Raw genomic sequence first — 27,518 nt, 5'->3', positions numbered from 1 at the left:
AAAGTAATTAACAAAATACAAACTGAGAATTGAATAGCCCCAAAATCAAGATTCTATAGTTTATCATTTTATTCAAATCACAAATTCTCAAAATTAATCAATAGCAGTTGTAATCACTGTTAAATGAAAACTTAAAAGAGCAAGAAAAATAACTACATCAAACTTAAACATACTGAAAATAAAATTTCTAAACTCAAATGATTATAAAATTAAATAGAGATTAGGAAAAGAAAAGAGCAAGCTAAATAGATGGAGATAAAGATAGAAAGCAGTGGAGGAGGCTGGGCAGCGACAAACGTTGGACTCCTCAAAGTTCTTCAATGTCTCTACATTTGGCGTTACTCTGTGTGTGTTCCCTCAAACTGAAAGAAAAAAGAATAAAAAGGATTTGCTGCCCTCTTTATTTTTCGTCCGTTTCTTCCAAAAAAACCCCCAATAAAATCAACTTCCGTTGTGGCGTTTTATTCTTTTGGCGTGCGCACATTTGCGTCCGTAAAAACCATAAGGCCACCACTTCTAGTCGAAATCCCATAATAGAAAGAGTTTTGCTACACAACCTCCACCACACTCCACACTCCACACTTTTTTAAATTTTGTAAATTTTTAATATTTTTTTTAAATTTTTTTTTGAGTTTATTCTTTTTAAATTATTTTAATTTTTTTATTCATTATTTATATAATAAATATTTAATAAAAGAAAAAAATAATAAAAATTAAAAATAATGTGGAGTGTGGAGGTTGTATGAATAGTAGGAAGTTGAGTAGATTTTTTGTAATAGAAATTGGGTCATGTCTTTTGCTTTTGACCTTTTTGACTTATTTTCTTTTATATATGCATTCTTCACCTATATATATATATATATAATAGAAATTAGAAAAAATAAAAAATAAAAAATGAAGAATAAAATATCAAAAACTGTGTTATATATGTGAAAAAATATAGCTAAATTAAATCACAAGTTATAAAATTATGCATAAACTATGCTATAAACCAATTTAAATCACAACTTAGATTTTTGCATTTTAACCATTTTTACATCTAAAACCAATAATAATGTAACGTAATAATTAAAATATATTAGTTCTAAATGTATAGAATATGCAAGATTTCAGCTCAATCACTGTTTTTTTCAGATTTTGCTAGAATACTCTTATATGTAAAGAGTTCAATAAAATGTTCTAACAACCACAAGATATGTGCAACAATGTATAGCACTATGGAGTTTGAATTTTTTAACTAGTTTTTTATTATAAGAGTTGTCTTATTTGGCCACATGATCGTGAAGACAAGACAAATGACTTCTCCAATAGCCACTTCAAGACAAAATGTAGTCACTACAATCACCATGGCCTATGGTCATACAACTACAATCTTAATCTCGGATTGTATAAAAACTGCTACTTTGTACGGCTCCCACTTAATAGGGAAGGGCATGAAACATTTATTTGTTTCTAGGGTCCATTAATTTTTTTTTTTTTAGTGATGCATTAGTTAAGAATGGGTGTTTATCAGGGTTCCTCTACCCCTTACTTATGTATTTATGTATCCCTTAATTATAATATATCGAGTTTGCTTAGAAAAAAAAAAGAATATTTATAGGATGAATAAAGTGTAGTGCTACATGTACTTATAATTTTATTTACAAGGCTCATTTTTTTAGTTTTCTTTTGAATTTCAAATTTTTGATTTTTAGGATATCAATAACTGACATGTGGAAAAGTAAATTTTTTGTAAATTTTTTTTAAGTACATTTAACATTTTTCATGATTAAAATGATGGATGTTGAAAGCACAATCAATAAAACTTGCAATTCCTTAAAAATGTAGATGCTTAATTATATTTGGATTTAAAAGATTTTGGCCGCATTCTGGTGAGCAAATATATTAGAATTATGATACATGGATGGTGTATGACTTAATGGCCTTCAAATAAATTATTTATATGTAACACCCAAACAAATTTGTCAAAAAAAGTCTTAAACAATATTGTTTGGATGTTGAACTGAGTTGAGTTGAGTTTAGATGATAAAATATTGTTAGAATATTATTTTTTAATATTATTATTATTTTGAGATTTGAAAAAGTTAAATTGTTTATTATATTTTGTGTTAGAATTTGAAAAAATTGTAATGATGAATTGAAATGAGTTGAGATATGTTTGAGATCCAAACTAGCTAAGTCTTCTAACGAAAGCCCAATCCAGCCCTTTGTATGAATAGTTGTTCCACATACAACCGGCCATGCGGAAGCGCCGTGTAACCGAGTTGCCACGTCAGCTTCTAATAGTAATTAAAAAAAATGAAACGAAACGAAAACAAGGGTTCAACTGAAGAAGAACCAGCATCTAAACCAGCGACTGAAGAAAGAAGAAAGGACTGGACTGAAACCTAGAGTGTAAGAAAGAAGGAAGGACTAACTCATTTCTACAAAGCATTTGGAGTGGCTGAAAAACGCCCAAACCTATTTCTGCAGAGGATTTCAAGTGACTGAAAAAGACCCAAACCGATGCTCGATTGCAGAGCATTTCGACTGAAGAACGGGAGGTACCAACTGACTGCAAAGCATTTTAATTTTTGGAGGAGAATTTTTTTAATTGCTGGAACACTCTTGCCCAAAATGATGGCAAATGGAGTGCCATTTATAAAAAATATCGATGGGCTTGAGAGAGATTTGAATAAGTTGGAAGATGAAAGGGGTTGAATGCCGGTGGTGGGGGTATCAAATATTGCTACACGGACTTAAAAAATGGATTAGGAACAATCATATAAGTGGAGATTAATCATCGATTTTTTTTTTTTTTAATCCTGAGCAAATCTCAATACAATACAAGAATAAAACAAAGCTAATGGAGGTTTGAAAAAAAAAATGGAGGTCAAGGAGGTAGCTGAAGACTGAAGCAAGTGGGAATGGAAGCTATACGAGAATGTTGTTGCGCGTTTGAAATCAAAATCGCTTCTTTCCATTTTGTTTTGGTGTGTGAGCTGCCTTATGTTTTGTTTTGATTTGTGAGAATAAGATTGGGGCATGGTGAATGAACAAAGGTCGCTGGCTTCAGGAAAGAAGAGGAACGTTGATGGTATTAAGGTTAGGGACAAGGGGACGCATGGAGAAGGGAGAAGCCTCTCGATTTCACTCAAAACGGTATGTTTTGAAAAACTAATTGAAACACACCGTTTTACTCAATCCCTCCTCCCCATTTGGTCTCTCAATTTTCATCTCTCATTTAAATGAAACACACCGTTTTATTATAATGATGAGGCGATTACACACCGATTGTGGGGGTCGGTTGCATTCAGCATTTTTCTTGTATGAATGCTAGTGTAGTGCTTTGGCTCATTTTGTTTAATTTTTATAGAATGATCAAAGTTGTAAGTAGGGCCGCAAACGGTCCGGCCCAGCCCGGCGATGGATCGAATATTTTCGGTCTATCATTTTTCCAGATCGGACCGGACTGAACACCCAAAGGGACTGGACCGCAGTCGGTCCGGCCTATTTTTTTTTTAAATAATTAATAAAAAAATTTATTTAAAATACTAAATTAAATTAAGTGACTTATTAATGTAGATTATGTAACAAACTCAATAAAAAAATATTTTATATGGTCAATGATAATAAATTAGATGAAAATTATATTATTAATTTATATATAATTAACTAATTGATAGTATATATTTATTAATTCATAGAATATTAACAAGTGTTAATAGCATATTTAAAATTTTATATTGTTAATAGTGATAGGTTAGATGAATATATATATAAAATATTGTTAATTTATAGAATATTAACAAGTATTAATAATATATTTAAAAATTTATATTGTTAATTGTACAATTATTATATATAAAATATATATAAAAAATATATTTTTTTAATTTTTCATTCGGTCTGGTCCGGTTCGGTTCGGTCTGAAAAAACCGTGGAACGTGGACCGGACTGAATGTTTTCGGTCCTTTAAAATATGGACCAGATCGGACCGGTCTAAATCTCGGTCCGGACCGTTTATCACCTCTAGTTGTAAGCATAAAAGTTTAGAGTTCATAAGTATAAGGACCAATGTTTCAAAAAAACAAATTATATAGAATATTTTAATATTTAATCTCTAAATTATATCGCACATAATTTCATATGTTACAATTTGATTTGTAAGATTTAAATTTTAAAATATATTTATAAAATTAAATTATATTATATGAGTGATGTGTGGTGTGAAGATTTTCAAATAGAACTATTCAAATATACAAAATGAAATAGACGAATCATTCACAACCCGAAAGTTAAACTCGTTGAGCAGAACTTCAATCGAGTTATGAATTTATTTAATTGATAATGTTAGATACAGTATTGGAGTATACAATCTTTATATACTATTTTTTTTTAAAATGAATAGATCTAAAATTTACATAAAAATAATATTAAATACAATAATAGAATATTCAATCAACGCAAACTAATTTTAAAAAAGTGGAATCTATTTTTAAAAATTTAATTTTTTTTTTTATATCAATATGATCTTTATTCAGTTTTATCAAAAGCGCTTCCCGACTTTATTTCCAGGCGAACATTATTTGTCTGTTTATTTTTTCTTCAAGAAAACGAGTTACGAATTAAAAAGACGCTGGAGAAATAATAGCGGTGCGTTTGCACACAAACTTAAGCCATCTTGTCCTTTCCCACGTTTGCCAGCAAACCGATACCTTCTTCTCTGTTCCTCTCTGCCCGGAGAACGGAGATGGATCTCTGAGGCTCACATCTCTTTCCCATGCGCCGGGAAGGAAAAACAGAGTTTTTTTGGTTTGAGTTTAAAGAAAGTTGTGGAAATGGGGGCAGAGTGCTCTTCGAGCTCGGCCTCTGAATATGATGGAAACAACAAAAACAGCGAGACCCAGGTGGTTCTGAACGTCTACGATCTCACCCCTATTAACAATTACACTTCTTGGTTCGGTTTCGGAGTCTTTCATTCCGGTATTGAAGGTTAGTTGCAGAAAATCTTTTTTTTTTCCCCTGAAATGCTATGGCTATTTGTTTTTACAGGTTGTGGTCATCGGGCGTTGGCTCAGTCTGTTTTATTGTTTCTTGATGATGTTGTATGTGAGTTTTCGTAATTTTTATTCGCCTCATTTCATTTGCTTCTATTCTCTGTTAAGTATGCGATGTATATTTGGTTTTTGTTTGATCCCCCCCTCCTCCCCCCTCCCGGCGCCCCGGCTTTTGGTTTGCTGCTTTGCGGACGGTGGATTTGAATGGTTGCATGGAAAAGATAGAAGATGGAATTTGTGGGGGTTTTCTCAAACCATTACTCGAGTATTTCTTTTCAATGGAGTTTCATTTCGTTATGTATGGAATATGAGTTTTTTTTTTAAGTAGTATGAACTAATTGATCTTGATTAAAAATATTTTGCAGATAATGAATGCTATCATTTGGGCCTGGTTTGATAGTGAGATGGGATGATCTATGAATAATAATAAAACAATTTGTGAATAGTAGTGAAATAGTTTAAGTTAGTGTTTTATGGAGTTTTGAAAAATGAGAGAGAAAAATATGAATAAAATATTATAAAGTTATAATATTGTTATAATATTATTTTTTAATATAATTTTTATTTTGAGATTTGAAAAAGTTGAATTGTTTTTTGTATTTTGTTTAAAAGTTTGGGAAAGTTGTATTGATTAGGTAATGATTAGATGAAAAAGTTGAAGATTTGAAATTGAAAAGTATTTATAATTGTGGTGTTTGGATATTGAGATGAGATGAGATAAGATGAGAGACTCTTGCTATCCAAACCAGTTCTTAGTCTGATGTGAGTTGTATGCAAGTTGTGGCGGCATGCTTTATGAACGTACTTTCATTCAATTATATCACATGCAAGCAAATGCTTATAAGTACCAGGTATTAATAGATCATAATTTTTTTGGTTATTTTGATTAAAAATACTTTGGAGAAAATGAGTGCTATTTATTAGTCTGATGTGAGTTGTATGAGTGCTATCATTTAGTCTGATTTGAGTTGTATGAGTGCTATCATTTAGTTTGATGTGATTTGTATGCAAGTTTTGGTATGCTTGATAAACATACTTTCATTCAATTGTATCGGTTATTGACCAAAACAATTATGATCTATTAATAACTGTTACTGATGCATTAGCTTGCATATGCCAAGTACTCTTTGCATGCCATTATATAGTACCTCGGTTTGGTGGTAGCTACTTAGAAAATGGATTAAATATATAGGACTCGTGTTTCTGGAGGCCCTTCGGTCACATAGATAGGCTCTAATTTGAAAAGGCATCTTTGCTGAGGCATGTACTTTTCGCTATACAAGTCAGAACACCTTGAAGAAATGTGAAATATTGTACTTCAGTTTTACCTAAATTAAGAAAAGGGGGTGTTCTGAATGTTAGGTGCCATAGATTAGAACAAAATTAACTTACCGCAAAGGACACAGTTTTACTGATATTGCACAGTTCAGTTCTGTCAATTTGATATTCTTAGAATACTTTTCTGGAAGCAAGTAACGATCCAAGGAAGGCTCAAGTTTCGTCTGGGCTCATACTTCAAAAGGATTAGTCAATGGTACAATTAGTGTCCCTTGGAAACATTATAAACAGTAAGAACTTTTTTATCCCAAGCAACGTGGTATCTCATTTACCACCTATACTCAGTATGTGATATCACATTGTAATAATTTTGTCTAACTGCCTAATAGGGTGGATGGTACATGCTCTTCTTTCTCTTGTATTTTTGTTCTAACCAAATGAATGGAGAAAATATTCTAAATCTATTAAATGTTTGAATTATGAGAATTATCATTTTGAATGTGTAAGGATGAGAAACATAGAGATTTGGATAATTTGAGTTCGATGTGCAAAGTCTGTTCAATCAAAATAATATGTTTCCCAACCTACAGGAAATTGTGGTTTCTATTTCAGATATGTTGACACAAGTGCTTTTAGGACTAGTTCTTATACAAATTAAAGCAATGTTTACAATCTTTTTATTTGAACGACTCTTGAAGTCGTTGCAATTTTCTTTTTTCAGTTTTGGTTGTTAATTTTAAATCTAATGTATCACACTACCTGTGCCAATGTTTATGGAAAGTCCATGGGAAGGAGTATGGATTTGGAGCTCATGACCTCCCAGCAAGTGGAGTTTTTGAAGTGGAACCAAGGAGTTGCCCAGGTTTTATTTACCGATGTTCCATCCCATTGGGCCGCATAACCATGGTTCCATTTGATTTCCGGAAATTTCTTGAGAATGTAGCTTCTGAGTATCATGGGGATACCTATCACCTCATTTCCAAGAACTGCAACCATTTTACAGATGACATCTCGTGGAGATTGACAGGAAAACACATCCCAGGGTGGGTGAATCGACTTGCCCGAGCAGGTACAAACAATATTTCCATCAACTGATCTTTCTTCTTTCCATTATTTCAGTTATTCACTTCTCTGTATCTGTCCTTTTGTTTTGTTCTTAAGTTTCCATTGTGGTGATGAACTGGAAATGATGCAATCAGCTCTATTGCTGCATCCAAAGATCTAAAATATTAGAGTTTCATGTTCAAGCGTGTAGTGGGTGTTCAAGATTGAAAACATTAGAGATTGACACGAAAACTCATTGTTATTCTTTAACTAGAGACAAAGTGTTTGCTCCCCTGGCCAGCACCGCAGGAGTACGTGCTTGCCACCTCGGGGAGCCTCGTGAACTTGTGTGATGCTCGCCACCTCCGCGAGCATCATGAAGAGGGAAAGAGCTCATCCCCCTGGCAAGCACAATAGAGAACAAAATTGCCACCTCAGCATTAGTGTGGGGAGGGAAAGTGATCGCCCCGGCAAGCAACATGGAGAGCACCAAGGGAATCAAAGTGCTTGCCACCCCAGGCAAGCACGGTGTGAAGCAAAGTGCTTGCCACCTCGGTGAGCAAAGTTGAGAGAAAAAGTGCTCGCTTGGGCTAGCACCTTAGTGAGGAACGTGGAAAGGGACAAAGCTCGCCCTTAGGCAAGCACCACAAGAGCCAAAGTACTCACCACCAGGCATGCCCTATGGGAAGTAAAGTGCTCACCCCATGGCAAGCACCATGGGGGGCAAAGTGCTCGTATGCCAAGCAAGCACGACAAGAGGCAAATGGCTCGTCACCAAGCGAGCAATACCGAAAACAAAGTACTCGCCACTAGGCGAGTTCCACGGGGATCAAAATGGGGCAAGCACAACGAGAGTTAAAAGTGCTCGCCACCTCTGGGAGCAACAAGGGAATAAAAAATGCTCATACTCCATGTGAGCACAACGCGAGCTGAAGTGTTTGCCCCTAGGCGAGTAACATGGAGAGCACCAAGGTAACTAAAGTGCTCCTTGGCTAGCAACGTGGAGAGAGAAAATGCTCGAACTATAGGCAAGCACAAGTACTCATACCGTAGGCGAGCACCACGAGGGACATAGTGTTTGCCACCAGGCGAGTACCACAATGGATGTAAAGTGCTCGCCCGAGGCGAGCACCAAGGGGCAAAGTTCTTGTACCCCGGGCAAGCACAACGAGAGGCAAAGGACTCGCTCCCTAGGGGAGCACTGCGAGACAAGAAGTGCTCGCCACTAGGCGAGCAATATTGAAAGCAAAGTGCTCACGCCTTGCAAGCAACATGGATATGAAAAGTGCTCATGCCTCATGTGAGCCAAAGCGTTTGCCCCCAAGCGAGCCCAACAGGAAGCGAAGTGCTTGTACTATAGGTGAGCCCCCCTGCCCAACACCCCCCCCCAACTAGAGGCCGTGCGGAGCAATAAGGGTGGGAAAGTGCTTGTCCAGAGACAAGTAGCACCTGGGGGTGGGGGCAGAGTGCTCGCCCTCAGGTGAGCAATATCGAAAGCAAAGTGCTCGTACCATAGGCGAGCACCACGAGGGACACAGTGTTCGCCGCCAAGTAAGCAATACCGAAAGCAAAGTGTTCACACCGTAGGCAAGCACCACGGGGTATGTAAAGGGTGAGAGCGAGCACAACAAGAGGCAAAAGGCTTGCTCCCCTAGCAAGCACCACGGGAGATGAAGTACTCGCCACTAGGCTAGCAATATTGGAAGCAAAGTGCTTGCATGGTAATGATAGAGTCAATTTCGTAAAATAGCCACAAAAAGTGGACTGGCATTTGATTATGCCAGTCAATTTTACAATCTCAGTGTCAGTAACAAGTGCGGTTTTCCATGTCCGGTTAGATGTTTGAACAAATTTTGAGTTCTGGGGTTAGTGAGCATCATGTCAGATATATAAATTGACGATAATGTACAACGAATAAGTTTTTTTACATGATCAAATAACTCTATAAAATTCTGAAAATAGGGGCAATTTCATCAGCACAACTACTAGAAAATGCAAAACTCGCTCCTTTATCCTAAGTATAGATATGATGTTCAGATTTAACTGAAGCTTTTTTATCAGGTGCTTTATGTAGTTGTCTGCTTCCAGAAAGCCTTCAAGTATCTACTGTTAAACAGCTGCCTGAATACCATGACTGTTCAGGTGAGCATTCTTTTCTTGAATCTTTCATCAATATAATTTTGTTTGGTTCCACATCTAGTCCAGATTCCTTTACCATAGGCATGAGAAAAACTTTTGTTATTTAATTCCTTCTTTTTGTTGGTTTTAGAAAATGGTACAGAATATCTATCAACCCCCATGGCACGTGAGTCAATAGAATTTGATGATCAAGAGAAGAGCCTACTGCCCCCATTGGCTATAAGTGGTGAGGTGGCATTTGTTATAGAGCGCACCATTGAAACTGAGCTGCCTCTCTGAACGGAGGAACAGAATCATTCTCCTCAACAACCATTATTGTCATGCTTGCATTCAAAACTTTTCATTTGATTGCCTGTAATTTATTCATATTTCCACTTTTCGTCCCCTTATGTTTCAAAAATGTTTTTCATTTGTTTAGAACTGAAAAACATGAAATGTTGAAATTGATTATTTGTCGGGGTTCTTCATGAGGCTTTTTGTAAAGGGTAAATGATATCTCAATCCGAATACTATGTCGTGTGTTATGAACTTGGAACTAAAAGATGGCGGTCTACTTCAGTTTCAAGAAGCAATTTTGGTGAACCTCTTTCTTGGTTTGGACAATGAGCGCTGGATATTTTAATTAATTAAGCTGATGAGTGTAGTGTGTGTGTATTCAATCCCAAGAACATATTTTAATTAATTTTTGCATTTAAGTGATTAACAAAAAAGAAAATCACTGAATTGCGCTACATCAACTAATGTAATTAAGGATGATATATAATGAAGCATAAGCATTTCTTAAAAACAAAACAAATTGCATCTTAAATATGTTCCTAACTGGGGTTGGAACGTCAATTGTAAGTTTCAAAAAGTCCCTTCTTATTTTCGTACCCTCCAAAGAGAGGAGCTTGATTGCTATTTCCTAACTTTTTCTTTATCTTTTGACAAAAACATGGGTCAGATATATGTTTTAGATCCGTTAGATCTACTGATGTGGTTTCATGAAATCCATTAGATCTATTTTAAGATAAAAGTGATTTTACAATCTGACGTACCATATCAAGCCACATCAATTTATGGATTTACTTTTGTGTAATCCATTTGTGGCTAAATGATTTGCCTATGTTTTAACTTGTCACTAGGTGTGTCAGCATATGAGAAAAGAGGCCAAAAGCAGCAGATACGATGGAATGCCAAATTCCAAACTTACATTTTCAATGACCAAAATAAATGTATTATAATACATAATTATGGCTCATACAGGTGCCAACCAGCCAAAACAATATCAAAACAATATCCATAGAATTATGACAATGTAATGTGTACATGACACCCCAAATTTGTTCCTTACAATTCCTTCCGTTTTCCTGTTCCTGCTCTCTTGCTGTTACTCGAGATTTGAATCTTATGAAGAGGCCCCCTCAAGTGCCAACTTTGAGGTTAGCCAAGCACAGACTTCATTCATCTCTACAGGTATTGTGTAGTGGCCAAGCCTGCATATTGAAACACAAAAATCTTGTAACATTGATCTGGATTTATCAAAATTATCAATTGCTTTGATGGTAATTTATAACTGCATACCCATTATAGCTTTTGAACGTCACATCCTGAAATCCACATGAACTAAAGGACTGTGAGGATTTCTCACCAAATTTATAAAGAACCACATCATCACCTGAAACAATTCATAGCTGTATCATTTCAGTAGTTGCTACAGCTTTCATCATTAAAGCCATAATGCCGGTGCGTAGACAATTTGGCGAGATGAGATGAGAAATTTGTGAATAGTAATGAAATAGTATGTGACTAGTAATGAAATAGTTTGAGTTAAGATGCTTTATGGAGTTTTTGTTTTGGAATTAAATATTATAAAAAAAATTGAATAAAAATATTATAAAGTGAATATTATAAAGTGAAAATATTATTTTTGTTTTGGAATTGAAAAATGTTAATTGTTTTTTGTGTTTTCTTTGGAAGTTTGGGAAAGTTGTAATGATTAAGTAATGATTTGATGAAAAAGTTAAAAATGTGAAATTGATAAATGTTCGTGTTTGAGTGGTGTTTGGATACTGAGATGAGACCAAACCAGACCATATCAACATCCGAACGGGTCCTAAGGAAAATCATTCAGCAATGAAAAGGCTGGAGCCATCGCACTTTGGTTATGAATAGCAAGATTATAAATACCTTTCCCATGACAGAGCAAAATAGGCAAGGACACAGCACGCCTTGCAGCTTCATTCACCCCCTCCAACTTCTTAGCCAAGGTCCTGGAAAGAATATAACTCATAACCATAGGTTTCAAACTTACAAAAAGAAATAGTGCGTAGTTGAGATGAGTAAGGCAGATTGATAGGATGCAAACTTTGAACATGGAAGCCAGCCACTTAGTCCAACAACTGCATTTAATTTGGCAGGGAATGGATTGCCGTTCCCATATTTTCCCTCCGTAAAGCAGGTTGCAGAATATAGTGCAGTAGCTGCACCCATACTGAAGCCTCCAACACCAAGTTTAACTGTAGAAAATAAATGCAGAGAGCTCCATCAAACTTACAAGATGAAAACAAGTTGCACTTCATTTTTTTTTTTTTAACTAGGATTTATTAAATTAAAATCTTAAATAGGCTGCACTTCACATAATTATAAAAATAAACTAATCCTCTTTCTCTCTCATATAGGTTAATCCCTAAAAAAAAGATTCACAACACAAAATGCAGTCATTGCCATACATGATATCACGAAAGGGAAATTAGCATTGATAAAGAACAAGCAACTTCACAAAGTTCTTTTTAACTCAAATATGAAGCAAGATGAAATTCCATATAAAAAAGTTCTTTGCTTTTTCAACAAGTAAAATTCATGTCCATAGGATTTCGAGGTACCCTCTTAGCGTATTATGCAACTCAAAAAATGATAACTTGGTAAAACAAAATGCTCGAACATATATAATGCACAAAATAATGCTTGCTAGCAGGCATGAACGAAGTGCAATGTGACTCAGAAAGAGACAAACCTTAAAGGTATATTAGAAACACTTTAAACAAGCCAATCAAGGCTAGGCTAATCAACATAAATAAATGAAGATATAAGCAAATAGTTAAGAGGACACGATATTTGCATGGTGTCTAGCAAAGACTTTTCTCTCAATAGTATGAAACCTTTCTGAGAAGCTCACATAAAAGAACCCATACAAGATATAATAATCGAAGGTATAGCCAGTTTAAAAGTTCTGTCAAGACCAGCATCGTTTAAGCTGGAGCATAACAAGGGGAAAAGACCACATCTTGAAACTGATAAGAGCTTTGAAACACACACACGCATACAGGATAAAATTAAAATAGTGAGAGTTAGACTGCATGTTGCAAGATTCTATTGCTCAAGAATTTCAGCAATCGATGGAGTGTTAGTACTTCAATGTTTTAATACTCATGAAATCTTTTCAACCAGTAACATATTGCCTACGAAGCCCCAAAAGAAACCTACTGTCAGCGGGCTCTGTTGACAACAAATTTGCAACATGTGCTGCTGAAGCATCCAAACCCTCTAAATCATCAGGAGCATCTTCTGATAGGTCACCCACATTAAACCCTGATTTACATCATGGTAGCAAGTCAGACTGATATTACAAGCAGCAAGACCCAAGTTTACAACAAAGAGCACTTTCACGTCCTTCACAACAAATTCAACCTATAGATATTTCCCCCCCGTCTATTTAATACATCCTTTGTACAGCCTCAAGATATTACAAAAAAGCAGGCATTATGAAGACATTTAAATGAACAAATCTCAAAGCAATTCAACTCACAAGCAGTGGAAGGAAAGCCACCAAAAACAGTAATTGGCTGGGTAGGAGCAGTTGGGCATATCCATTTGATCTGCATATTGTAACTGATATATTACATGAAAGTTTAGCGAAACAAAATTCAATCCAATCACTGGAATGTAAAATTAAGAGTTGGAAGTGTTGCTTTTTTAATATAAGTGATAAGTTACAAGTGTTCCAATATAAATAAAATTACTTCTCCTTACGTTTGGAAGAGGAAGGGTCTCCAATAGCTGGGACCAGCTGCCAAAAGAAGGAAAGAAAAAACACAAGATAATTAGACCACATTTGAACCAGAAGTGGGAATTCTATAATATGTGCACAGATGCAAACTGTGGGAAAGAAATGCTCAAAACTCGACGTTCATTCTCCTTTTACCCCACCAACCAGGAGGAAACTAGAAACAAACACTGCAAAAGCTAATGAGATTTGAGTATGCCAATACTCCATCAACTACACAAAGAAATAGGAAATATAATATTACCTTGAGCCATTATCACCAAGGCCATGTAGCCAAACTACAGTGGCTTGGTGTTTACCTTTAGGCCTCACCACATAGGTCCTTCCAAACTCAACTACCCTCCGAGCAGTTCGACCACCTAAAGTTGAATTGCAATAAAACTTGATGGAAAGGGATGAGAAAAAGAAAAAAGAAAGAACCAGAAACTTTAGAACCACCCCCGCCCCCCAAATAAATAATAATAATAATTTAAAAAAAAAAAAAAAAAAAAAAAAAAAAAAAAAAAAAAAAAAAAAAAGAAAAAGAAACGCCATTTGTAAGACAAGGAAAACCCTTATATTCAGCCAAAATAGCCTATATGAGTGTAACAGAGTAGCACGAAATACCAACGTCATCTCTATCAATTCGAAGAAATAAGAGCACGGGAACTAAACTAACCAGAACCCACTGAAGGGCCAGTAGAGCTCATCTTAGCCTCGCAGACAATTGCACAAACCAAGCTAGCTATAGTAATTGAAAAGAGAACAGATCCTGCATAACAGAAACACAAAAGGTTTTCATTTTCCATCAAAACCCAAAGGTGTAGACTAATAGAAAGGTCACGAACTCCAAAATAAGAAAAGGACAAGAACCCAGAGGCAGAAAAAGAAAATAACTTCACAAAATAAGTAGAAGAAATAATTCCTTACCACTACTCACACAATTCAACGTTAAAAAAAATTCAATATAAACAAAATCGCTCGATAAACAAAACTTTAACTCCAAGTCTGCCAGTAAGGCAACAGAGACAGAAATGAAGGAATTGAGAAGGAATTACTGATAGGTTCCTAAAGATCAAACAATTAACACCAACCTTGATCGCTGTGCAGGCTCCGACGCAACACAAACTCTCTCTCTCTCTCTCTGTTTGTTCTCAGACTTCCGTTGGTATCTTCGTTGGAGTGTGTTTTGTCGTTTCGTACTTGCCCGTCCAATGTCTACTTGCTATACGCACGGACCGACCGTGATTGCCAACAGAAAAAATCAAGTGCGAGAGAGAGTTTGTGTATTTTAATAAAAAAGTTTAAGATATAAACAGTAATTTTCTATATTTAAAGAGTTATTGTTCATTCTTTAAATTATTTTATATATATATATATTTTATAAGAAGTAATTAAAGATAAAGAAATAATAATAAAAAATAATAAAAAAATATTATTTTAATAAAATAGAGAAATTATAAAAAATGAGATGTATGAGATTTTCTAAATATGAGTAAAATTTAAGAAAAAATTATAAAAAGTGTGTTTTTAGCTAAAATTTAGAGAAAATTATAAAGAATCAATTGAGAATGTTCTAAAACGCTCATACGTTATGATCATATTTATTGAAAAGAGATTAGAAAAATATTTTAGCTACAAAAAAATTTTACAAAAATAAATTTATAAACTGACATAAGTTGATATGATTCGTTAGATTATCAAGTACCTACTATTGTTGTAAAATAAATCTCATATATCATATAAAATTATGTCAATTTATGAATTTAATTTTGTAAAATCCTCGTGGCCATAACATTACTTCTCCAGTGATCATAGTAAAAGGAAATATTTGTTCAACCCATAGATAACCAATTAGTTGCCTGCCCAAAGAGAAAAAAATAAAAATAAAAACGAATTGCTCATAAAGCTCGAAAGTGATTTGTTTAATCCAAAGTTATTTTTCAAGTCTTACTCAATATTTTCGAACTTGTGAGGTGTAATTAACATTCGAAAGATGTAAATTTATCAAGAACGAAAAACAAAAATAGGTGTAATATTCTTCGCAAAGTGTTTGGAAAGTCAGAAATATCGAGATGAAGTAGCACATATACTATTCATCCTCACAAAATTATAAAAAAAATCTATGCAAAATAATTAAATTGTAGGTTAAATTTAATATTGTTTTAAAAAATAATTATTTTCATTACAAATATATAAGTATTTTTTTTATAAGATAAATCCATTCATTTACTCTATTTGGAATATGACGACTCTCGAAGGATTTGGCTGATCGTTAATTACAATCTAATTCCTAGTTAGGGATTCATTCTTGAAGATTTAATTTCTTATGCATTGTTTGGTTATATAGATGAGATGAGATAAAAGTTAAAAATTAAATAAAATATTGTTATAATATTATTTTTTTATATTATTTTTATTTTAAGATTTTAAAAAGTTAAATTGTTTATTATATATTTTACATAAAAATTTAGAAAAGTTATAATGATTATATGATATGAGATAATCTCATCTACCAAACTAAACCATGCCTAAGAAATTCATAAATCCATTTTGGCGAATCAACATCCAACATGATCCTCAAGAGACAAGGATTAATTCATTCTTGTTTTCTCTTTGCAATTAAGCTTCAACATGACCTTATGATTAATTTTTTTGTAATGACCTTATGATATAGAAATTCACACATCTCACTATTAATCAGTCGTTATCTCTTCAATAGGAATAGTACTCATAATTCTATATATAGATCATTTGTTTCACAAATCAAATGTATCCTAAAACTATATAAAAACTCTATTTTTTTTTAAAAAAAAAAACAAAGATAATAAAAAAATGTAAGGTCAAAATAACCCTTGATCGATCCTTGATTTGGACGTTATATTTTTAGACTATTAGTTGGAGTAGAGCTAGAAGGAACAAGGTTGAATTGACAATTCAAACCATGCACCTACCTCTTGGTCATGATGACACCCTTTCTCACTGTTGCTTCTTTGCCTGGATTCAAGATTTTAGATCATAATTATAATATTTCATGATGTTTACATGCATCTCAATGAACTGTTTATATTAATCAAGCTGCAACAATTTTTTTTTATCACTTTCTATAAGATGCAATTAAGTTAAATCATCGATTGTCTCGTAAATTTAAATCAATAGATCAAAGTAGTGAATTTAATATTTTTTATTTTTATTTTAACAATTTTTTTAAAAAACAATACACATGATACGTACACATGTACGTAGTAATTAGGGTACATTTGGATTCTAAATTCATATCAACTCATCATTACAATTTTTTTAAATTTCAACACAAAATATAATAAGCAATTCAACTTTTTTAAATCTCAAAATAATAATAATATTAAAAAATAATATTCTAACAATATTTTATCATCTCAATTTAATTTAACATTCAAATGCAGGGTGTTTTTTACACATGAATAACGTAAACAGATCACCAAGTTTATATTGATATATAATATATATTTATATATATATATATATGTATATATATGTAGATAGATATATGCTTGTAAATCATGCATGTTAATTTGTGCTACTCGGGGAAAATTAAGGTCATGAATCCTTCACCAAAGTTTTCAGTTTTAGTTTCATGAGTGATCATCATGATAAGGTTCTATTAATTAAATCACTCTGACTAATCTAGCTAGAAGTGATCAATTCTTTCCGTATCATGTAGTACTCCCGTATCCATCGTTTGGTAGACGAGAAAACAGATCAAGAAAAGGAAAGAACCCGGCCCGATCGAAGAAGACTTTTATCTAATTTTTTGGGTTGAAATGTTCTAAATTTCTAATTGTATTTTTCTTCCAAGTACTACAGTTTTATATATTATTCCTACCCTCATGTTCTCCACAAATTGATCAAGTTGACTGAATAATATCTAAACTCTATTTGCGGTCAAAGTCGGATGATTAATTGCAAAGTATAAAATTTCGAAACCAACTCTTCCTGTTGAAAATTAAAGCCACCAAATGAGACACGTACGTACGTAGAAGCTGAAGGTCAATGCCGCAATTTGGTTCATATCCACATTTTGAGTCAGTATATATCCTAAGATCAGAGAATAATTATATTTGGAAATGGAACATATTTAAAAAGAATAATTTTATTTGAAGGCTTTTAATTACTGGAAGAGTAATGTTAGATACAAGTTTCAAATAGACAAGCTTCATATAAGTCTTTTGTAAAAAAATAGATCCCACTAATAAAGAATAGTTTTTTTACACTTTTTTAAGGTGAAATCTACTTTTTTACAAGGACTTATATGAGACTTATCTATTTGGAACTTATACAAATCATTTTTTTTACCGGAAAGGTCGGACTCCTTAATCAACACCATTGGAAATTTCAGTACGAGATCAGATGCATGTGAGGCTGTGCATGCCTCAAATACCTGATTTGGTAATATTTTGGTGGCCGGGGACCAAAAAAAAAAATGCATTAATATCATGCAGATATCTAAGGAAGTTTTCCTGATCTGTAGGGAAACAAAAAGAAATATGCAACAAATTATCATACACTGTGCAAAATATTTGCCAAGAACAAGACACATGATAAAGATTATATATACCTTTGATCAACCAAATCAATGAAGTTAAGAATCCTGATAAGGGAGAGGAAGGTAGCTTAATTTCCCCCACATTCTTGGAGCTACCGAGGAGACAGAACTGACATTGCAAACGAGTGTGTAGATGTGGTTGGAAGATCACTGTCAACAAGGTGTGCTGCCATTGCAGGAACATGTCGCCTGTTATGTCCATGATGATTTGGCCGCTGATTTTGATCATCTATTGACAGTAAATCAACAATGATCATTCGGGTTTCCGGTGGCTCCTCCACGGCCACCCGACCCTCGAGCATCTCAACCACACGAGCCATGCTAGGCCTCAGCCTTGCCCTCTCTTGTATGCACCACAAAGCTACATAAACCATTCTTCTTACCTCTTTCTCATCAATGCCTCCACCTTCTACTAGCCTCCGGTCAACGACTTCCATAAGCTTCCCTTCTCTCATTTTCTCATTCACCATTTTTGGGAAATATTTCCATTTCCTTTCAGATCTGTCCTTGCCATCTTCTATCAAGGAAACATTTCTGCAGCCTCCAATCATCTCTAGAAGAACCATCCCATAACTGTAGATGTCAGATTTTTCTGAAACTCCTTGCTCCAATAGCCATTCTGGGGCCAAGTAACCTTTCGTCCCCCGGAGTGTTGTCACAACTCTACTCTGATCTTTTCCCATAAGCTTTGAGAGACCAAAATCTGCAACAATTCCTCTATAATTCTCATCAAGAAGTATATTTTCTGGCTTTACATCAAGGTGTAAGATCCTTGACCGGCAATCGTGATGGAGGTAAGATAGTGCCTTGGCAATATCAATGGCGACTCTATACCGTAAATTCCACGGCAAGCACCCCCCACGCCGGTTCAAGCTTTCCTTTCGAGTAAAGATCCAACAATCCAAAGAACCATTTGGGATGAACTCATAGACAAGGAAGCGAGGCTCCCCAGGATTACAACAGTAGCCAAGAAGATGCAAGAGATTTACATGTTGCACATTTGCAATGGCTGCAACTTCCGATCTGAACTCCTTCTCCCCTCGCTCCTCTCCATTAATCCGTTTCACCGCAACAGCAGTGCCATCATTTAGGATCCCTTTGAAAACGGTGGCAGAAGCTCCTTGGCCGAGAAATGACTGGAAATTATCTGTTGCTTCCTCGAGCTCCTTGTATCGAAACTTTGTCGGAACCCCAGCAACTTTCCTAAGAAAACTATACTCTATACGAAGCTCTCGGCCTTCTGACACCAACTTAGACTCCAAAAACTTTCTACTGCGATTATATTGGCGTCTAATTATTAGGTATGCAAGGACAGCAAGGATCACTGCAATACCTGCCCCACAAATGAGGAAAAAAGCTTTAGAAAGCTTGAGACAGACACGAGCAACAACGATAAGAATGATGAGGGCAATCACTGTTGTAACAGCAATTATATTTGCTTTCCTGTCCTCCATCAAAGATCCATTGTTAGGTTGCAGAAGGTTTTCTGTATGGTATTCATCATTTCTGTGAAGAGAAACCGGGGAGTTTCCAAGAAAGGGGGATCAAGGGTATAACCATTCACGCGTTTCACGTATGATTTTTTCCAAGAAAAGCACATGAGCATTTCATCGTCGGCTTTGCCAAAGCCCAAATGTTGACCTGGTGTGAGAGTGCTTATATCACTTTATGAGAAGAAACAACCAAGAAACTGTAGCACCTAATGTCTGTTGCTTTCTTAAAAGTTAAAATGAGACCGCCTGCCTATATCAATTTATTCATTCCTAATTTCTTTTTAACTCTCAGGTTTTATTGGGTCCATGAATGTGATCTTTTCTGCAGATTTTATGCATATGCTATGCAAATACAGTGTCTGTCAAATATTTTAAAAAAGAACAGTATCCTAACATGTGCAATACAACTGGAAAGGATTATATATATATATATATATATATATAGTAATGTTAATGTTCAAACATCGTGCAGTTGTACTGAAAAGAGTAGAATATATTATTATAAAATTTATTTATTTTTATATAAATTTTTTATTTATTCATTTTTTTAAAATAATTGTACAGTACTTACCATTGTAACTATCATTTTTCAATATATATATATATAACATTTCCGTTTAATTAATTGAATAATTACCCCCAGTTTCCAACTTATCTGCATGCCGACTGCAGCTAGTTTTTGCTTCCTGCCTCCTGGTTCTCGCTGATCCACTACGATATAATAATTAATAGCATAAAGATATGCCCGAGGTTAAAGAAATTATATTTGACCTAGTCATTTACTAGCTATCAAAAAATTATATATATATATATATATGTATATGTAACTCTTTTTATAATTCTATATATTTTAAATTTGAAGGCTTACAAAATTAAGAAAATACAAAGATTTAGATGCGGTTTGGCTAGTGAGATGAGATGAGATAATTTTATATGAAAGTTAAAAGTTGAATAAAATATTGTTAGAATATTATTTTTAAATATTATTATTATTTTGAGATTTGAAAAAGTTGAATTGTTTATTATATTTTGTGTGAAAATTTAAAAAAATTATAATCATGATGAGATTAAATGAAATATTTTTACCATCTAAACGGAACCTTATGGTGCCTTTTTTGAAATTATGATGCATGCATGCATATATGTAGCCCTATTACATTAGTAATTGGTGTAAAAAAAAAAAATTGAAAAAAAGTGTTATATATATAGTAAATATCATTATTATTCGTTCAGTAGCTAGCAATTACGAGAATTGTAAAGACTAGACTTATTCATTCCACCTGATCAATGTCATCAATGTCATGTATTAATTATATTAAAGAACCAAGTCAAGACATGGCATACATTGTTTAATATTTCAACATATTAATTTAATTAATCATAAATATTGCTGCATTTACACACACACACACACATATATATATATATATATATCTATTACATGATGCAGAAAATGATCAATATATATATATATATATATGATGCAGATAGAAATTAACGAGGAATATGAAAAGGTTGATTTCCTCGAAGACACTGGGGCGGTCAGTGATGATGAATTCAAGAAGATCCATCGGAAACAACAAAATAAGAATCCCGTATATCATGCACCGATCTAATAGTATGAGATGAAACAGGCCAGCCACGCACTTCATTATGTTATATATATATATATATATATATATATATATATATATATATATCGCGTTGAACTAACGCATGAATTTAACATATTCAATGGTTCATGGGCCACTTAAATTAATATAAATAAAGAAATTTCTGAATGAAAATGACATCTTACATGGGAGGATGGACGCATGCATGGCCGGTGCCCCTGATGGATAAATTTAATTAAAGTCCTCCTATATTTATTTTGTGTTAATATAGGAGGCCTTATTATTAACTTGTGATAATAAATTATCCTATCAGGAAGAGAAGATCGTGGACCAGGTCTAATTTCCATCGTAAGGTTTTTTGGTTATTGAACCAAATTCAATTAATTTCAAATCAATTATTGATAGGATTCATAATTACTTTTTCAACTTCTCATAAAAAAATTATACTTATCTCAATCTATTTCATACATTTCAACCTAAAAAATTAAACTTAACTCAACCTAAAAAATTTAAACCTATCGTAATGGGACCCACAAAATACCACTATTCCACTACAAGAGATTGGGTTTATTGAGACAAAAAATTTTATCTCAAAAAACTCAATTTTTGTCCGGAAATTTTTTTGGAGATGACAAATTTTATCTCAATTTTGTCTCGAAAAGACTGTCTCAAAAGGTTTTGGAGAGGTCTCAAAAAATGATTTTTAGAGACGAAATTGGGCAAAACCAGTCGAAACTATTCAAACGGTTTTTTTTAGATGAACTAATTTCGTCCCAAATGACTTGTGTTCGAACATAAATTATGTCCATTTGAAAAGATATTTTATTTTCAGAAATTATGTTAGTTCAAACGAAGTTTTGTATATTAATGTTGTTCGAACAAATATTTTATTGTTCGAACGGATGTACGGATTGTATTTCTCGGTTGTTGTTCGAATATGTTAATTTTTGTTCGAATTGGTCATTTTTTGTTTGAATGGATTTATAAATGGTAATTAACCATTCGAACGGTATTAATTATACATAACAGAATTTAATTAAAACTACCATAATAATATTACACAATTTTTAATTCAAACATCACAATTGTTCAAATGTTTTGGAACATCATAATAGAAAGACAATTAAAGAAAAAATAAATTTTAAGATTGTGGTGGTGACATAGGGTTTTGGGACATTATTGATTGAACCTATTCAAACACTTTTTGTACCTCAACCTCCAATCTCTTCTACATGTTCTCATATATTCTCGCCTCAAAACCGGTACTTGATCTAATCGGGTTAGCAACTATTTTTCCTTGGACCTCAATCGTTCTATCTTAAGTGTTGCTTCCACCAATTCCTTAGTTTTGTCGTCATTCAATCTAGCTCGAGAAGAGAATGATGATGTTGGGGATGGATTTATGCAATGTCCTAACCCCCTCAAATATCCAGAATGTGATCCAAGAACTTAAGAAATGATTTGAGCATCATTGACAGATGATTCATCATATGAATCCGCAGCAGTTTCCTTAAGAGATATCATCTTTTCCTACAAAAACAAAAAATTAAAGTTAGTATAAGTAACAAAAATATTATTAGACAATGGAATTAAAGAAATTTAAACTTACATAATTTGCATCTGTTTTGGGACTAGTCCAAACACCATCACGATTTTTATGTGTTTTAATATACAATTGGGTCAAATCATAGTCAACATGATTTTCTTTTTCCCGCAAAAGGAAATCTATATCAGAACTTAAATCATAAAAATGTATTATATGTTAATATTTAACGGAAACTATAATAACTTACCAATTTTTTAGACAAAGGATGAAAAGATTGAAAACCCGCATGATGGTGTATCATCAAATTTGATCTATTTGCTTTGTTCACAGTACTCTGTTGCTAAAAAAAATATTATGCCTATATGTTTAATACATAAATCATATACTATTAAAAAAAGATAGCAGCGAAATTACCTGATAAGTAAGATCTTTAAACATATCGGAAACATTCTCCCATTCGTTTGGTGGCATTGCTTGGAATGGATTTTGGTGCGCCTCTGTTGTAGTATTGAACTTCTGATAGTGTGCATGACATCGACCTTTGTACTTCCGAAATGCATTCGACATCAATTCCTCAACCGTTAATCAATCATCTCGTTGGCCAAAATTAAGTTCAAACTCATCCTTTCAAAAATTATAAACAATTAATATAAATATAAAGTAATTTTAAATTAACATGTTATACTTAATTTATTGGAATGTAACTTATTACCAAGCAACTATTTTTGATATGGTATTTCACATATTGGGAAACTTTAGCCTAGAAGGATGTAGTCATCGATACATACGTGCTAGTAAGCGTACCAACATAAGAAGCAAGCCACACTGCGGAATCTTCGGAACCACCGATGTGATAATCAGAAATATCAACTTTAATTTTACCTACTTTCCTTATTTTCTCTATGCAAACACCTCTTATAGTGCCTCGACCTCAGCGTTGGCTTAGAACAACTATATATACAGTAATTAAAGCATATATTTTAATTAAGTTATTCTATTTTATATATATTACTTAAATTGAGCATAAAATGTGTTATTTAATTTAATAAAATACCTTATTTTGGGTTTGGTATGTTGGCCCACTATTGATGGCATGTGAACCACACAGGGAGTCGGTAATGGATGTGGATGAAGCACGTGTTGCTTTGCGTTTAGGAGGTATATTTGCTCGAAATTGTAATAAATTATTATTCGAACAAACGTTACGGATGTTTATAAGAATGATACTTACAAAAATATCTATTTGAAATTCATTCACTATTAGTTTTGCTTGACCAGTCGCCCTCACCCTCACTAGATACTTCAGTTGATTCATCTTCTTTCGACATTTTACCCTTAATTACTTTGGGTTGAATGTATTTTTTATGCAATGAGACCATCTCATATTGGCTTAGATCAACAAATAGATTGATGTCTGATTTATTTTCTCTATATGCTTCTTTATTTGCTAGACTAGCAACTTCTTCAAGACATACCATCGAGCTCTTTCAAACTCTCGCCCACATAAGTCATAACCCCCTTGTGTGCCTATGGGAAGTACGTCTTGGGAAAATACGGAAAATGCCGACTTTTTAATCATTTCTACAGATTAAAGCCAAGGATCCTCACTAGATTGGGTTTTTTTTGTTCGGAGCTGAGTCGACTCAGCCATGGCTGTTTGGCATGTTCTCATATAGTCTGTTCAAATGCTCAATTGCCAAACAGATATATTTCTGTTCGAATAAATTAAATTTGTTCAAATGAACACAAATTTGCTATTCAAACGAACAGAACATTCTGTTCAAATAGAGATTTTTCTAGTTTGAATAAACTTACATTACAAATGGTTAGTTTGAACAGAATATGTTTTGTTTGAAAGAATTATTTCAATTCAGTTCAATAGTAGAATTCTTTAATAATATAATTATACAATTATTTTAATTATATTCTTACTTTTCTTGTGGTTAAATAGTATACTAATGATAACCAGTGGAAGAAAACGTGGGAGAGATCAAACCGGCCAAAGTAGTGGAGCAACTCATGCTCAGGAGACGAGGCCTATACTTGTTGAGTGTTCGATCATTCTAGATGACTTATGCGATCTTGCATGGGAGGGATGAAGCATACAGTCCATCATCACTGATCGGGGATAGACACCGATCTGTCAGCAGAGGGGGACTGCATATCCGGAGATGGTCAGTGAGTTTTACCGTGCCATGAGAGAGCATGATGCTGATGCTCTCTGCTACACCTTAGCGGTCTGGGGAATGAGTATTACTTTCTCTTCATGCATTATTGCTGAGTTCCTTGATCTTCCGTGCGTGGTCGACGCATAACCTGCAGTAGCTGCGGCAGCTAGACCGGGAGCAACGGCTGCAGCATCTGATTCGGACACACCGGCCGCATTCTCATCGCTAGCGCTGAATGTAGAACAGGATGCTAGTTTGGATGATAGTGAAGACGATGGTCTACCTGATGATGGTCTCATAGACGATCAGGTATGTTAGCTAGTGCGAGACCCTTTGGTTACTCCATATGATGGAAGCAAGGTGATCCAATAGGCCAACTGTATAGCATTTTTCAGAATGCTTAATTTGATTGTTGGGTATAATATCGATCCAAAAAAACACAATCCTAATTTCGGGATCGAGCAAGCAAAATTTTGGTTGCGGATAGCACGGTGGGAGACGATTGATATGGAATTGTATTTCTTCCTCTGCATTCGATTGGAGTCATGATATTCCAGTGGAGGTAGTCTACCATTTGCACTGCTGATATCTAACCTCCTACTCCGATCGGAGGTTACAGTGTCTAGGGCTGAGCGAAGGTTGCCATAGATGGGCCCCTTAATAATATCACATTCAGCAAGAGTAATGGACACTTGCGAAAGACTGCAACAGAACAACCTAGTGGCACACCAACCGATCCAGCTTCTAGTAGTACTGCCAGTGTTGAAAGACAACCCATTGAAACTACTTTGGATCAGGTACGAGCTCTGTTTGTTGAGTTCATTGAGCTCATCATGGAGAAGCTTAAGGATTTGGATGGAGGCATAAAATGTTACAAGATGATTTTGATCTACTTAGCAAATAGATCGTTTTAGTTATTATTTTACTTTTTTATGTTATATCGAATATTATATATTTAGGATGTTAATGTATAGTTTTTATTTTTAGTGTTTGCTATTTTGTTTCTTTTTTTCATTTTATTTGCTATTCATGATAATATATTAAAAATGACACTATCTTTAAGTTATATTTAGATAAATTTAATATAAAACAAATCACTATAAAATTTTGAAATTAATTACATAAAATTAATTTGTGAATTTATAAATACTTTAACTCAGTGTGAATAATAATATATAATATATATACATTTTTTATATTTTGAAAATGATAACAAATTAATAGAAAAATATATACACAAACTAATGATGATAAACAATTTTTATATAATTTCCAACCAAATTAGTTGTTCGAATGAATAAATGTGGTGTTCAAACTTGTTCGAATGATATTTTTTTTGTTCGAACGGTCCAGCAACCTTGCCGCCACATTTTCCCACCAAATCTCTTCCGTTCGAACAAATAAATGTAAGTTCGAACGGTTATGAACTTTTCTCGAGAAAAATAAATTAATTTTCCACCAAGATTATTATTCGAACAGATTATATATTGTTCAAACAGACATTAATTCCCTTTTCGAATCTATTTTGTCACGTTCAAACAATTTTGCATTTTTTAGAGAATTTTATTCGTTACAAAATATCTAGTTCGAATGGATTTTTATCTGTTCGAACGAATTTAGAAACTCAACCAAGTTTTGAGTCCCCAATAATTACTTTTAGGGATGAAATTTAATTCGTCCCTAACAAATTTCATCCCTAAAAGTAAAATTTCTTGTAGTGTTCACAATTAAACTCAACTCACCTTAACATCCAAACGTAGCATATTAGGTTTATATCTTCACATTAGCTTAAATTTTTACGACAAGTGATGATTTTACTTGGTATCAAAGCAAAGGTCCTAAGTTCAAATCTCGACTCTACATTTTACCCCTTTAATTAAATATTTCATATATTGGACCAAATAGTTGAGAGAAGTCTGACCCACGCATGAGGAAGATTGTTAAGATATAAAATAAAGAATAAAATCTATACCTTCTAACAATTAGCTTAAACTTCTATTCCATTTATAAAACCATTGAAAGTCATTTTTAAAAAGTTATTTATTTTTCATTTTTCCATTCATTTTATGTGAGATTCTGTGTTTTCTAGTATTATTTGTCTTCTTTCTCTCTATTTTATTATCATAAAACTACAAGGAATACAAAAATAAAGTTTAAAAAAAGATCTTCATGAGATAAACCACATGAATACGTTTTTTACTTAATGCTATAATATTTGACAACAAACTTAATACATGATTAATTAATGATTAATAGATGTAGGAAAATTAATTGATACTCTAAATGTGTAGTTATGATCCTCTTCTCCGCACATGATTAATTAGTTTATAGTTATCATCAGTTTGTAAGGCTAAAAAACCAAGGATGATATAAGAAGATAATGATTATTTTAATACATATATATATATATATGTACTCGATCTAGGCCGCTTCTATTGTTCTAATATTCCTTATCACTCATTACTAGATCCTTTCCCCCATTTCGCTTCTCAAAAGAAGCCGATCAAGCGAATCATGATTATTGTTGTTAGGGTTGTACAAAAATGGGCGAAATCGGCCGGCGCCGACTCAGGTCGGTTGCCAAAGTAG

General features: G+C 33.7%; 3 protein-coding genes across 6 annotated transcripts in view; 1 reads left to right on the top strand and 2 right to left on the bottom strand.

The window, feature by feature from the left end:
* Positions 1–4,565: 4,565 nt before the first annotated feature.
* Positions 4,566–10,068, top strand: LOC109009769 (deSI-like protein At4g17486). The gene is made up of 4 exons (XM_018990384.2): positions 4,566–4,974; positions 7,099–7,386; positions 9,423–9,503; positions 9,631–10,068. Exons 1-4 carry the CDS (start codon positions 4,821–4,823, stop codon positions 9,777–9,779), a joined length of 672 nt encoding a protein of 223 aa, XP_018845929.1. The 5' UTR covers positions 4,566–4,820; the 3' UTR covers positions 9,780–10,068.
* Positions 10,069–10,663: 595 nt separating this feature from the next.
* The window catches only part of LOC109009768 (acyl-protein thioesterase 2-like), a 24,682-nt gene continuing 7,827 nt past the window's right edge, over positions 10,664–27,518 (bottom strand). Inside the window, exons 2-11 of one of the 2 annotated variants that reach the window (XM_035694576.1) lie at positions 14,619–14,670; positions 14,204–14,296; positions 13,790–13,904; positions 13,512–13,548; positions 13,288–13,357; positions 12,966–13,070; positions 11,848–11,998; positions 11,670–11,752; positions 11,064–11,157; positions 10,664–10,975 (exon numbers count right to left, since the gene is read on the bottom strand). In XM_035694576.1, coding sequence (XP_035550469.1) covers positions 10,888–10,975; positions 11,064–11,157; positions 11,670–11,752; positions 11,848–11,998; positions 12,966–13,070; positions 13,288–13,357; positions 13,512–13,548; positions 13,790–13,904; positions 14,204–14,234 — 774 coding nt within the window. In that variant the 5' untranslated portion in view covers positions 14,235–14,296; positions 14,619–14,670 and the 3' untranslated portion in view covers positions 10,664–10,887. Of the gene's footprint in view, positions 10,976–11,063; positions 11,158–11,669; positions 11,753–11,847; positions 11,999–12,965; positions 13,071–13,287; positions 13,371–13,511; positions 13,549–13,789; positions 13,905–14,203; positions 14,297–14,618; positions 14,671–27,518 lie in introns of those variants that run through there. The other variant, XM_018990383.2, reaches the window with a different exon arrangement.
* On the bottom strand, positions 17,862–19,723 carry LOC109009770 (probable receptor-like protein kinase At5g20050). 3 transcript variants are annotated; one of them, XR_001999109.2, is made up of 2 exons: positions 18,122–19,723; positions 17,862–17,944 (listed from the first exon to the last, which is right to left on the bottom strand). XR_001999109.2 is itself a non-coding variant. In XM_018990385.2 (1 exon), exon 1 carries the CDS (start codon positions 19,561–19,563, stop codon positions 18,202–18,204), a length of 1,362 nt encoding a protein of 453 aa, XP_018845930.1. In that variant the 5' UTR covers positions 19,564–19,723; the 3' UTR covers positions 18,035–18,201. The 3 variants fall into 3 exon arrangements, 1 of the variants encoding a protein (XP_018845930.1); XR_001999108.2 differs by lacking the exon at positions 17,862–17,944 and adding an exon at positions 17,945–18,028; XM_018990385.2 differs by lacking the exon at positions 17,862–17,944 and having other exon boundaries at positions 18,035–19,723.

Source organism: Juglans regia, chromosome 10, assembly GCF_001411555.2.
Source record: "Juglans regia cultivar Chandler chromosome 10, Walnut 2.0, whole genome shotgun sequence".
NCBI classification, from domain to species: Eukaryota; Viridiplantae; Streptophyta; class Magnoliopsida; order Fagales; family Juglandaceae; genus Juglans; species Juglans regia.
Note: the sequence above shows the minus strand (reverse complement) of the source record. Positions and strands in the feature narration are given on the sequence as shown.